Source organism: Dermatophagoides pteronyssinus, unplaced genomic scaffold, assembly GCF_027571235.1.
Source record: "Dermatophagoides pteronyssinus isolate colony J.1.1.1.1 unplaced genomic scaffold, Derpt_VIB-CSIC_2022.12 sq0003, whole genome shotgun sequence".
Classification (NCBI taxonomy): Eukaryota; Metazoa; Arthropoda; class Arachnida; order Sarcoptiformes; family Pyroglyphidae; genus Dermatophagoides; species Dermatophagoides pteronyssinus.
The window spans coordinates 2,957,528-2,972,605 of record NW_027461527.1 but is presented as its reverse complement, the minus strand read 5'-3'; the positions used below and the strand labels follow the sequence as shown (position 1 = coordinate 2,972,605).

At 29.7% G+C, this 15,078-nt stretch overlaps 1 protein-coding gene across 1 annotated transcript in view; it reads right to left on the bottom strand.

Annotated features, from left to right (window-relative positions):
- Window positions 1-7,336, bottom strand: part of LOC113793702 (uncharacterized) — a 49,086-nt gene extending 41,750 nt beyond the window's left edge. The window contains exons 1-2 of the mRNA XM_075825225.1: window positions 7,174-7,336; window positions 3,409-4,551 (exon numbers count right to left, since the gene is read on the bottom strand). Coding sequence (XP_075681340.1) covers window positions 3,409-4,479 — 1,071 coding nt within the window. The 5' untranslated portion in view covers window positions 4,480-4,551; window positions 7,174-7,336. The remainder of the gene's footprint in view (window positions 1-3,408; window positions 4,552-7,173) is intronic.
- Between the last annotated feature and the right edge of the window lie 7,742 nt (window positions 7,337-15,078).

The window sequence follows — 15,078 nt, the reverse complement described above, 5'->3', positions numbered from 1 at the left end:
TTTTGTTTGAAAAAAAAGATGCAAAATTCAAATGTTTTTTTGCATCTTTTTTTTCAATAATAAAAAATATATTGAAAAAAAAAGATTACTTTGGACGAATGGCATTCATTTTGGATTCATTCATTTTTGAATGACATGTGACAATGAATGAATGATGAATGAATGAATCAAATGTCCACTCTTTCTCTCTCTCTCTCTATATGTCTTATATAATATCATCATCATATCAATTATGATTTAGATTTGACCATAATCATAAAATTATTATTATCTTCACTATAGTTCAATCAAACAAACAAAAAACAAACAATTATTTGACATCCACAAACACAATGTTGTCATCATTCATTCATTCATTCATTCATTCATTCATTGATGCATCCTATGCAAATGAATCAATCTTTTTTTTATACGATTAATATATGATCATCTTGATGATCAACAACTAAAAGAAAGAAAAAAATCCTGAATTAAAACGTGACGTTGACCATTCTTTCAATTTTCTTTTTTTCTTTCATTCATTCGCCTGTCCAATCGATGTCTATTTTCAATCATTTGATGATGATGATGATCCTTAGCATCATCATTTTTTTTTGATATGACAAGAATGTAAAGATAATGTTTGATGATGAGACAATGAATTTTATCTTTTTTTGATTGAAAAATGAAATTTTTTTTTCAAAAATCTTTTCTTTTCTTCTTATTTTCGCCTGATTGAAATCCATGTTTTAATTGACATTCAATGCACACACACAAACACTGACACTGTGTGTGTGTGTGTGTCATGACAAGTGGAACAAACAAAAAAATATCTCTCAGGTTGAATGATCCTAACCTGAACACATTTTTTTGATTTATCTCATTACTTAAAAACTACAATTTGTCTTTTTTTTTCTTTCATACTTGACATGACCCTATTGACCATCATCATCATCATTTTCGACATTTTTCATTTTTTTTTTTGACTTTAAAACTTTTTTTCAAAAGCAAAGAGAAAAATCCATTTTGAATTGGAAAATATTGAAGATTTTAATTAACCCCCCTCTCTCCCTCTTCTAACCTTTGTTACATTTTTTTCTGTTGTTGTTCATTATTAATACATCATTTTAAATGTTTCCAAAAGTTAGCAACAACAAAAAAAACCATTAAATGCAATTTGTTATTTGACTTTTTGATTGTCATGTCAAATGTGAAATGTCAATGAATTTTCAAATTCTTGGTGTGTGTGTGTGTGTGTGTTTATTTTAAGTGCTATTTCAACAAAGTAACTACCAATTGAATCATCATTATTGAATAAACAAAATCAAAAAGCCAAATCAGGTAATCCAAATGATGATAATAAGTTTTTAGAGTTCAATCAATCGATCGATCGATTGATGGTATACCATCATATAGTCAGCGGTGGCCATTTTTGTTAAAATAGACAGCAATAAGAGAAAAAGAAAAAGGTAAACAACCAACTATTTTGACATTGACAAATACATTTTGAATGTTGGTGGTTCGTTGACTGTGACCGACTGGTTCGGTCAATCGAAACAAAATGTTTAAAAATTGATCAATAATTTTCGTTGTTCAAGATGGTCACAAAAAAAAATCGATTGAATTTGATGACAACCCAAATATTTGTACGAAATAGTAAAGAAAAGAAAAAAGATTTAAGAGATAGAAGGCGATCAAGTGTGACCTTAACCAAAAACACCAAACAACCAAAAAACACCAAAGTGATCGTCAAATATTGATGATGATGATGATAATCATAACAATAATTGATGGACAATCGAACCAACCACCACCCAGCAAAATATTTTTTTATACTTTTTTCTGGTGATAGTCAAATCATCTTGAATGTAAACATTATTTGACTTTTTGACTTAGAGAGAAAATTCTTTCTGGACATAACCAAAAAGTAATAATAATAATAAATTGATTACTCTATTTGTCTAAATTCTAATTACATTTGAAGTGAACAACAAAATGCAAGCAAGCAAGCAACAAAAAAAAAGTCGTTTGCGAAGACAATTCTTCTTCTTCTTCTTCAAGTAAAATGCAAAGAAACAGACAAAAATGACAATCACATTTAATTTTTGTTTTGTTCTGAACATTCTTATTGATCGTCATCATCTTTTGTTCTGATCTAATCACATGTAAACAATGAATGAATGAATGAATGAATATAACCAGAAGCAGCTTGTTGATGATGTTCAACAACTTGAACATCGTCGTAGTCGTCGTCGTCTTCGTTCGACCATGATGATGATGATAATCATCATCATCATCAACAACAAACAATGACAATTGAAGAGCTATTTGGTTGATTGGTTGATGGTGATGGTTGATCAACAAAGACAACAACAAGATCAAGGTTTTTTTCTTCTTCTTCTTCTTCTTCTTTTAGTAAATATTTGGTTGGCCATCACTGTATTAAAAATACAATTGATGATTGATCAGAAAACGGAATTAGAAATCCATCATCAATGAAGAACGGAAAAAAAAGTCAATGGACAATGGATTTCTATAGTGATCTTCAACAACAGAAGAAAAGAAAAACATTTTGTTTAAAATTTTTTTTATTGGGATTTTGTTTTAAAGAATCTCTTGTTTTGTTACAATTTAGTTTTTTTTCTAAATTTGTTAACATAATTTTTTTTTAACAATCAAATACCCACCACCCTTGTTAACAAAAAAAAGCCTATTTATCATTTGTTTATCATTTTGGGTGATTTTGGTCTATTTAAACATCATCATCATCAGATAAATTGGTATTGACCATCTGTGTGTGTAAATACACTAGGTCCGGGAAAGAATTTTGTCGAGGGTGAAAATAGTGTGCATAAACATTTGGTGATCCTAAAATTCCCAAATCTTTTTGGATAGTTTGTTTATAATCAACATCAGTCAAATTTCGTTAATGAATGAACGAAATTAGATTGCCCGTTATATATTTGTATCAATCGATTGATCGATTTTTTTTGTTTTGTTTCTTCAAACATGTCAATGTCAATTTTAGCTAAAAAGATTCGATAATTTAAACACAAACACCAAGTTTATATTAATGATGATCATCATAATTAATTGCTACGACAAGCATGTGTGTTTATTTGTGATTTTGTGTTTGTGTATGTTTGTGTATGTTTGACACATGCATGTCAATCAAATCAAAATACTCGAAATTGACCATTTTGTTTTTTCACTGAAAATTGGTCGGTTTTTTTGTTTTCGGACACATTGTGGTCATATGTTGTTTACATTATATGGAACAAAATGGATATTTGGCTTTTATTATTGTAACACAAGCACTGGACCATAGAGGTCTATAGACAAAAATGACCCAAAAGTCGTTTTTTTTGTTCGGTTGAAAAGTGTTAAAATGACCATGGCAAAACAACAAATAAATCAAAAATCACTTACCAGATCCATTGGTGAACGCATCAATAATGGTTTATTATTATTATTATTGTTGTTCAATGATGAAAAATTTGATAAACGAAAAGGAAATGGAAATGTAGCAACCGATGACGACGAAGATGATGATGATGTATGATGACAATTTTGATTTGTAACAAATGGTAATAAATTTTGCATTAGATCACGTTGTAATTGTTGTTGTTGTTGTTGTTGATTATGTGAATGATGATGATTATGTTGTTGTTGTTGTTGTTGTTGAATAGCTGCTAATGCTAATGGCGCCAATTCAATTGATGATGGCATAGAATTTGTAAAATTTATTAATAAATTATCTAAAAATGATGATGATGATGATGATGATATTGGTACAAATGGTGGTGGATGTTGTTGTCCAATGTTATTCAAATATGAATCACGTTTCAATTGATGTTGTTGTTGTTGTTGTTGAGATGATGATAATGATAATGATTCAGCCACTAAACTACGACAATGATCATTATTATTACAATCATTTTTAACTAACGATAATGTTGATGACAGAATTGTTTGATTATTAATGTTGTTAGTAATCGAAGAAGTGTTTGATGATGATGATGATGATGATGTAGGCGGAGGTATTCGATGATTATTATTATTATTCAAACTAGTTATAGTTGTTGAAAATGATGATGATGATGATGACGTTGTCTTAGTAGTTGAATTTAAAGATGTTTTCCTAGAGGATGACGCCTGATATTGATGATTAGATGCCGCCGCTGATGTCGATGATGATGGTATTGCAGCAATTGCCGCAGAAGCCGGAATAGAAACGATTCCTGATGATGATGATGATGGTGGTGGTGGCGGTGAAAGTAGTGGTATTGTTTGCTGTCCTGAAAGAATATTCACTGAATTATGATGCGGATTTTGATGTTGATGATGAGTCGATGACATTAATGATGAAGATGTTGTTGTTGTTGTTGATGATGGTGAACAAAATTCTTGGTTTGTTACACCCAAACTATCCAAATAATGATGATGATGATTTTCTAAAATCATCGATAATGATGGTGATAATTGAAAATTGGTAGACATCGAATTTGTTGGCGTTATTTTTTTTGGTTTTGGTTTTCAATCAAATAGATTTCCGGTTTTTCATGATGTTTCCTAATCAATGGATAAAAATTGAATAAGAAAATCATATCAATCGACCAATAGCAATAACAATAACAAAAAAAAGTGAAAATGATCTAAGGATAGAATGAATCTATGAATGATTCTGGATTCTTGACACATTCTGATCATGTTCATCATCATCACCATCATTTCAAATATTAATATTGTTGGTGTATGCGTGTGTGTGACTTTTTTTCGTCCAATATAAAAGACAAAGTTTTTTTTTGTTTTCTTGAGTATCTCTATCACCAACACTTATTTGTTGTGGAACAAAAAAAAAAAAAATAGGAAAAAAGTCTTTTAACGTTTATAACGTTAGTATGTGCTTTACATCTTTTTTCATATCGTCATCAAGCATAGAAATGGATGATGATGATGATGATGATATGGCACAAATAAGACACAAAAATTTACTGGATTGTGGATAAAAAGGAGTGGCCAAGAAGGATGCAAACACACCTTTTTTGTTTTGTTTCTTGGACACATATAACACTTGTGCATGTGTATGGTGTGTGACAAAATAATACTTTATTTTTTTTTGGGTAAGTCACATTTCTTATTCGTCTTCGTATATTCAATTGTCGCCCGCTTTCAATAATAATTAAAGAATATAGTGAGAGAAAGAGAAACTCGCGCGCGCAGACATACACATAATATCATCGGTTTTTTTTTGTTTGGCATCATCATTTTGAACGACTTTTGTCGCCACCCGCACTCTCTCCCACTGTTTATTTTTGGTTCAACAACAACAACAACAATACATGTCTTGTCGCCATTGCCATCATTGTTATCTTGGATCTGGAATCCGGAATTGGCTTTATATATAGAGATTCATATACGTCAAAAGAGAGAGAGAGAGAGAGAGAGAGAGAGAGCGCATACAACACACAAATACTATACAATCGACAAATGCCTTTTTCCGAATATTTTTTGTCATTCCATAACCAAAAAAAAAAAAAAAAAAAAAAAAAAAAAAAAAAACTTCCAAGTTAATTGCGGTATCTTTTTTGGTTTCGGTTCCAAATAAAGCGAATGCGCAATATTTGAGTAGCGATGATGTTAGGTCATCGCAATCATCAAACTATATAGCTACGAAGATAGCTACGGTTTTGTTGGCCATTTTATTTTCTTGAATTACGTAAAGAAAATTGAAAAAAATATGCCACCATTCTATATGATGATTTTTTTCTTTTTGGTACTGATAATGATGGTGATGGTGATGTCCACACTAGCATAAAGGACATTTTTTTGGTTACCATAGAGACGACGTAGATATTCGTCGTCGTCGTTGTCGTTATCGTTGAATGATTATTTCGTTTTATAATGAAAAAAATTTTTTTTTATATAGACAAAATACTGAATGAGTGTACAGTGCATTTGGTTGGCAGATTTTTTGTTGTCAAATGTCGCCATAGCCAATCCCCTTTTCTTTTGTCGCCCGTTTTTTTCATTTTTTTTTTCTTGTTTGTGGTGACAACCCAATAAAACATTTGTATTGGAAAAAGAAAATGCCAACCCAGAAATAATAAAAACAACGACAACAACAACGGTTATAACCAAAAGAAAATGACAAAAAAAAGGGGCTTGACAAAAAAAAAATAGAATATTATTGCTGGAATATATGATGATGACGATGATGATGAGAAATTATCATTTTATTTTCGGGTTGGGCATAAACATTACAGTAAAAGAAAAAAACAGAAATTGCATTGTGATTGGTTAATCTTACAAAGTGGACAAAAAAAAATTTTCAGCTAATTAATTGCCCAATCATCAAAAAAAAAAAAAAACATTAGAATCTGAATAATTTTTTTTTGTTTGTTTGACAATACAATCGATATTATCATTTGATCAATGGATGTTTATGTTGTTTTCAATAGTGGACATATTGTTGTTGTTAGCCAGACACACATGCACAAACACTTTGACTGAATTAATGAATTTCAATTGGGAATTTTTTTTTCGTTTCGTTTCGTTTTAAATTAAACAATGACCAGCAATCAATTTTAGATGAAATTTTCAGCATCATTATTATAAATGATAATATGCTGTATATGATTTTGTTGTTGTTGTTGTTGTTGAACAAGGTTAACAAATAAATCTCCGTTTCTACAACAACAACAACAACAAAATCAAGTTTTTTCTTCAGCAAAAGAAAAAATATTCACATCATCACTTTGGGGTTAATAATAATGAATTTACAATTGATTAAAGAAAAAATTTTAATCAATTCAATTTTGCTTTGTTTTTTTTCTATTCGTTGAAACAATCAAAAATTAAAGACATGCGCCCATCATCATCAGTTGATTAGTTGATGATGATGATAATGATTATTGTTATGAAAAAAAAGGATCATCATCACCAAGTGGACATTGACATGGAAATTTCAACGAAAAAAAAATGAAATAAACACCTAGACAGAAACACACACACACACGATGGAACATACACACAATGATCTTTATTAATCAAAAAGCAAAAGAAATTGCCCTTTAATTTTCATTTTTTTGATTTAGAATAAAATCCAGAAAACATAATCGTGACTTTCATTTTGTTGTTGTTTGTTTGATTGAACTCTCTTGAATACTTTTTTTTTGAAAAAAAGTCTCTTACCTGAGAGCTAATCACACAGATGTGAAATATAATGTATTGATGGTGATAATGATGATAGTGGCGATGGTGGACATTTGTAATTTGTGTATGAATGAGAATTGTATGATGATGATGATGGAAAAAGTTATGTTTCATTTCATTTCATTTCATTTCATTTCATTTCCATCATCATCATCATCATCGAAAATAATAATAATGTTAATAACACATTACATTTAAAAAATATTTTTAGGCTGTTGTTGTTTTAAATTAAACAAAATCAATTGAACATTTATGATATGCGACGATGTGCCTCGTACAATCACTTATTCAATAAATGAAAATAGATGTCAGATGTAAAATGATCAAAATTTTTCATATATTTTTTAAAAGAAGAAAAAAAATGATTATAATGATTGTGAATTATAATTATAATGTGGATTAATTATAATAATCATAAACCATCCATCCATCCATCCTTATTGATCATTAATTTTTTCTTTTAAGAAGAAGAAGAAGAAACAAGGAGGAGATCTTATGAATGTGTTGATCATACAAACATAATAATCATCATTGCAAAGAATATGTCCAATGACAATTTATTTTTTTTTCAGAAAATTTGCAATCATTTAAAAAAAACAAGCGTTTTGATGTTGTTTTCTTTACAAATTGATCATGGATATATCTAATACATTTGATCGAAGCAAAATATATTAGATTTCTTTGTTTTGTTTTGTTTTTTTCGCTGTTGGTTAGTTCATTAATATTAATATTTTTTTCCCATTCATTCATTCATTTATAAAGGACACACACACACACAAAGATTAAAAATCGATGATAAACAGCGACTATCGATGAATGAATGAATGAATGAATGGATCATTATGAATGGAATGGAAAGCATGGCTATTTTCTAGCCATGTATTTTCATATTTATACAACAAAGGTATTTGTTATTGTTGAATGTTCAATCATCAATATCGATAGATCAATTGATAATGATGATAATTTTAATCGATTCAATTGTTTTAAACATTCATTTTTTCATTCATTCATTAAATAAATGGTAAAATTATTCATCAGGGTATTTTATTCGAAAACCAATAATGTTTGATCGAATCACAATAACACACCAATTTGAAAATTCACGATCATCAAAATATATTGGTTAAAATTTTTTCCATCGGAAACACATACACACACATTATTTTAACACATACACGGTACAATGAACTGAATGTTCATGTTTGGATGCATATCTAAGGATTAATAGTAATAATAAAAATGATGCTGCGAATCATCATCACCGAGTTAAAAATTGGGGCCGCATCACCCCACATTGAAATGGAAAGAAAAAATTTTGCAGTGTTAACACCAATTCACTTTCGACTAACTTGAACAACGAAAAAAAATAAATTTATTTTCTGCTAAATAACAAACTTTATGCTTCTGTTTTTCGGCAAATAAGTGTGTTTGCGTGTGTGGATAGCACGCCAGAGTATAAAAGACAAAAAAAAATTGGCCATCAAAAATTGAAAATGGAACGCCGAAACATTGTTGTTGTTGTTGTTGGATATTGTTTGTTTGCGTTGCACATAGAGAATCTATTTTTCCCTTTCACACACACATATACAAGAGAACGCAAGATCAGCATCATCATCAGCCACAATTCATATGTGTACAGACATTCCATTCCATATCACAAACATCACCATCATCATCATCATACTTAGAGACAAGCCACAACAATAACAATTTGCCTTACCAATGTAATGGATGTAAGAATAGTTTGTGTGTGTGTGTATTCAAAACGAAAACAAACACAATAAGCATCCATGGATATGTGGAAGTGGATCATCATCATCATATCATATGAAACATACTTGAAATCACAAGTCTTTTTTTGTTGTTGTTGTTGCTATTCTTATCATTTCAAGCACTATCACTCTTTGTTTCTGGATCAGATTCTCATTTTCCCCTAAATGTCAATGTAATTGATTTCAGAGAGTACAACCAGAAAAAAAGGGTTAAAATCTTTTTAAATAATTTATCTATTTTTGAAATTATTTATTTATCATCATCATCAGGTTAATCAACGATGTGTTAATTAATTAATTAATTAATTGATTAATTACTTTGTTAACAGCGACAACAACAACAAATCAAGCAAACAAACACCAACAAAAACAAACAGTGAAAATTTGTTTTAATTAAGTTCTTTGATTTAGAAAAACAATTCAATCATTGATGAGTAATTAGGGTAAACTTTTTTTTGGAACGGATTGTCGCATCGAAAATGAAATGAAAATGATTTCTTTTTTGGTTCGTTCACTTATATAGCAGAATTAGAAAAGAGAAAAAACTGATTAATCACACATTGATGCATTACTACACTCGGGTTAAATCTGTTAATGTTTGATAAACAGAAAAAAAAACATTCTTCTTGCTGAGACACCTAAAAAAACATAACATTAAGCTGATTTTTTTTTCATTCAACAGAATTTTTTCCAGAAAAAAAATGTTTTCGGAAAAAATGCCTTCAATAAAATCACAATAGAATGTATTGAGAATAGCCAAGAATTTTACCATTATTCATTCTTGATGAATGAATAAAAAAGAATTAAATGAAATTTTAATGAATGAAAATTGGTAATGTTTTTTTTCTTCACACCGACAACACACACAATCAGGAACCGTTGTAAAGAATCTATTCAAATTTTTTGATTTTAGAGAAAAAAATTCAATATCAGCCATGTATTCAAGTCACTGTGGTTTAATAATATTCATTCCATTCAATTCATTTTATTCAATATTTACATAATGACGAATCGTTTTTTTTTGTTGGTTCTCTCATCAAGCAAGCCAAACAAAACCATTATGGAAAGGAAAAAAGTGAAAGAATCGATGAAAAAAAACATTCACACCATTCGGTTTGACATCCACCACACACGCCAAAGAATGGAATAAGCGAAAACGAAAGAAAATCCAAACTAATCGAAAAGCATCAATTTTTTTTCTTCTTCTTTGCTTTCTTGTTTTGTTTTGTTTGTTTGTAGAAGAGGGCAACGGGAAAAAAAATCTTAAGAAATCCTCATCATAATCATCATCATACGTTAATAATGATTAATAACCATAAATATGGACAAACATACGCCAAAAAAAAAAAAAAAAAATGATGATAATTTTTTTTTCTCGCAAGGATTTTCCATTCATTCATTCATTTTTATCATTGAAAATACATAAGATTTTTTTCGCTGTGCAGAAAAAAATGTTGACAGTTTCCACCATAATATTTTGAATTTTTCTATCCGAGAATCGATAGCTTTAGGTGTCATCATCACAATAATGAATGAATGAATCGAATCGAAATCGACTTAGATCAAAGCTAGTCGTAAAAATTTAATCCCTGCATATTCTTAGTTATCATTTGTCTATTTGTTTATTTGTTGGTCGTCGACGTTTTCGTCATCATCATCGTTAAGTTTTATCAAATATCATCATCATAATCATATCGAATATTAATGATGACCATTGAAAAATGATGATGATCTGGATCATCATCAGGATGATTTAGATTTGGATAAATCTATTAACACCATCAACCAACGAAAAAAAAATATAAAATAAACACTACTGTACACAGCATCTATTTGATGATGATGATGTGTGTATTTTACATCTGCTGCTGCTGCTGTTATACATACATCAGACCAGGTCAAACAATCATCATTTGATGATGATGATGATCGAAAGATGCTTGCATTTTTTTTTGTTCCTTCTTTACGGAAAAAATAGGAAACAAACAGTGTGAATAAGTTTGTTTGACCATCAATAATATCAAGAATTATAAGTGAATGAATGCAAATGGAAAAGAAAATTCTTTCTTTTTTGATTAATTGATTCTCCAAATGAAAGAAAAAATGTGTGTGTGATGTGTTTTCAAAACAAAACAAAACAAAATACCATTATTAAATATTAATTGTAGCTTAGCGTTTCTTGTTTTTTTTGGGAAATATTCTTTCTCTCTTGTTTTTGACTATTTCAATCCATATTGGTTGTTTCCAAACTACCAAACTATCAAATAATACTTGAATAATGTTAAGCTTTTTTATTGAATGAGAAATGTGTCACCCATTAACAACAACAATAACAACAGCAGCAGTGAAACAAATCCAGAATGTTGTTTTGGTCATCAAACAAACAAACAAACAAAAAAAATAATAATTATCCCAACATTAATCATATTGAAAAATACATTGTGACAACAGTAAACAACAACAAAACATATCTGGTTCCTTTTCGATTAGGAAATGAATTGTATTCGACATGTGTTATCGTTTTTTTTCTCGGTTGTTGCTGTTGTTATGGATGAAAAAAATTGATGTTATGTGTGTGTGTGTCCAGCAAAAAGGGTAAGATAATGTGTCCTATCAGTTTTTTTTCGCTACACAAAAAAAAAATTATTATTAATTGTCGCCGAAAGAAGGTACCATACCAAAGCATCAATGTTTGGACAACTAAAAATTCTTCAATTTTCAACATTTCTCCAAAGAAAAAAAAAACATCATTTGTTCATAGTGTTCATGTGTGTGGCCTAATCGTTTGGATCAAACAGAATTACATGTTTCAATTTTTCTTCTTTTTTTGAAAAATTGATGATCAATATACATTCCAAACAAACACATGTGTCATGTGTTTGAAATTTTACTTTTCATGTTTCAATATTTGATCAAACATACATACACCATATCGACAGTAATAGTTAAGTATATTACATATTACTACTGTTGTTGTTTGATTATAATAATGATAGACTATTATCCTGGCGTCATACCATCATCATCATCATCATTATCCAACAGCAACAACAACAACCAAATCAGATATTGATTAATAAAAAACAAGAGAAAACATTACTTATGTCTCCAAAACAGTGGAGAGGAGAAAAAAAAATGGATTTCGTGCAAATAAACAATTTGTGTATGTGTCAAGTAACCTCTAAGATTTTCTTCTATATGTTTTGTTGTTTTGCGGGGGTGTTGGTGATGGTGGATCAACACTTAATGATGATGATTCTTGTTCTGTATTTTTTCTATTTATTGTCGTCAGTGGATGACGATCATCATAAGTAATAGTAGTAGGGGTTGCTTTAGTTGAAAAAACAAAACGAAAAAAAACTATCCGGATTCATCATCATTCACACCAAAAACAGAAAAAAACAATTTGGAACAAACAATAAAAACGATTTGTGTCAAATTTGGAACAGTGAACCAAACAAACAAAACAGAAAAAAAATCAAGTCGAATATTTACAGATGTTTTATTTGCTTGTTTTTGTATTGTACCATAACATGATGATGATCTTCCATTGATGATGATGATAATGATTATTATTAATCAAAAACCATATGAGAATTTTTTTTGGTGATAATGGTGGGTGAGTTTGGGGAGGGTGAATGAGTGTTATTTCATTTATCCAATGGTATTTGATAATGATGATGATTATTATTATAACGGTGATGGTCATGGTTGGATGCATCTTTTTTTTTGTCTTTGTCTTTGCTATCTTGTCCAATTGTGTGTGTTTCTGGTATTGTCGTGATACGAAGTTTCTGTTGTTCATTCATTTGTTTATTGGTTCGTGTTCTACCTTTTTGATCATTGAAAAACACTCAATTCAATTCAATTCATTGTCATACACACACAGTGTTAATGATAACAACCAATATCGACTTGGTGGTGTTCAATTCAATTCCAATTCTAGAAATAGAAATGACACAATGATGATGATGATGATGATGATGAATCGCGTTTTTGTTTTGTTTCGCTTATTGGAAAAATGAAATTATTTTTTCGACATTTTTTTCGCACCCAAATATATATGAAAATCAAACAAGGGAAACAAATGAAAAAAAATTGATTAAACTTTGATTGTGGAACCTGGCCCATGTGTGTAGACATGGACATTGATCTTTCTCATTTTCTCATTTCATTCATCCATTCATTCATTCATTCATTGACAACTTGTAAAATGTTTACCTGAAGAATTGATCATCATCATCGATGATGATGACAAACAACAACAACAACAACAACAACATACTGACATCCAGGTGGTCTTACTCTCAAACATAATAAAAACGATAATCATTCATTGCTTTCCAAAGAACAAAACAAAACAAAAAAAAATCAAATTATCAGAAATTTTCGCTTGAAGTTTTTGACATCATCCGAGGAAAAAAATAGAAATAGAACTGAAGACAGATAGAAAAACATTTCAAGATCATTATAATTGAGTCGCTAGTCGTAAAAAAAATTATGATGGTACCAGAGAAGCAGCAACAACTTTAACATCCTAACTCTTTATGGCCATCATATTTTTTTCTTCTTATCTTTCACTCTTTTTGGTTATTAAGAATTTTTTGTTTTTCGCTCGTTTGACGATTTTTCAATTGAATTATATAATTTTTTTTTGTTCGATTGTTCTTGTGATTTGCATATTTAAATGCTGGTGGTGGCGGGCCACGATATAACATAGAGAGAATATATTTTTTTGTTTCTTCGAATACAGATGCTAAGATGCTTCTCGTGTATTTTGTTCATGAATTTTTTTTTGTTTGATGGCTTTTTTTTCACTGGTTTGTTACACATAAATATTGGCTTTATCATCATCATATCATGAACAAGAATCCTATTTTGACTTTTGAACTTTGCACTCAGACACAGACATTTGACCCTTTCTTCATTGAAAATACTTGCTGTGTTTTTTTTTGTTTTTTGCATCACGACAATAAACAACGACAACAACATCATCATCACCATAAAAAAATCATGTTAACCCTTTTTGTATTGATGTCGGTCGACCATATCTACCCAATCATCTAGTAGGGGTCACAGAAGAGAAAAAAATAAAAATAGTCACACTATTTAGTCAATCGGAAGACGATGATTATTATCAACGACGATGACGACGACAAAACTAGACAACAACAACAACAAAAAAATTCCGAAATAAAAATCAACCAACCGAGATCCAATAAACTATTATTCTATAGATTTTCAACAACTACTGACAATGGACTATGATCGAAAAGACAGAGAGAGAGAGAGAGAGAGAGAGAGAAAGAGAGAGCGAAATCATCACAAGTTTTATGGGCCAAAAAAAACATGATTATCATGATGATGGTGATGGTAAAAACGAATAACAACCAAGTATTTTTCCAACTCTTTTTTTTTATTATTTGCATCACATCATCAACATATAGTCATTTCCCATCAACATTATCAACCAAAAAAAAAAACATGGACATCGTCGTCATAATAATAATTATTGGATTGTAGTAAAAGTTATATGTGCATTTTGTGACTACCATATTTTTTTTTTTGCTGTAAAAACAAAAAACCAAAAAAATGATCGAAAATAATAACAACAACAACAAATTAACTACCCAACCAAACTACCAATACGATTGACAAGAGCTATATGGTCCAAAGTCACACACACACACACACACACACGCATGACATGGACATTATATTAGGATGCTAAGATGATTTGTACAGGCTACCAACTATTTTAATGGTGAATACAAAAAAAAGTTTTCATTATTTATGAGACATTGAAAGACTTTTTTCTGATTAAAAAAAACTTGGCTTGGATTTTTGCTGAAAAAAGGAATAAAGATGAAAAAAAAGAATAAAATCAACGACAAGTTTTCTTGTTCGGGGTTAAATTGATTTTTTTCGTTGAAAATAAGCATCCGATTGGCTTCTTTTATTCATCAGCAACCAGCCTTGTCAATGTGTATGTCTATCCATATGGTTTTTTTCTTTCTTTTTTAAAAGTTTTTTATTTTATGATGGCCATCATTTGCCAAAGCATCTCTCTCTATCTATACTGTCACTATAATAAAAATGATGAACCAAA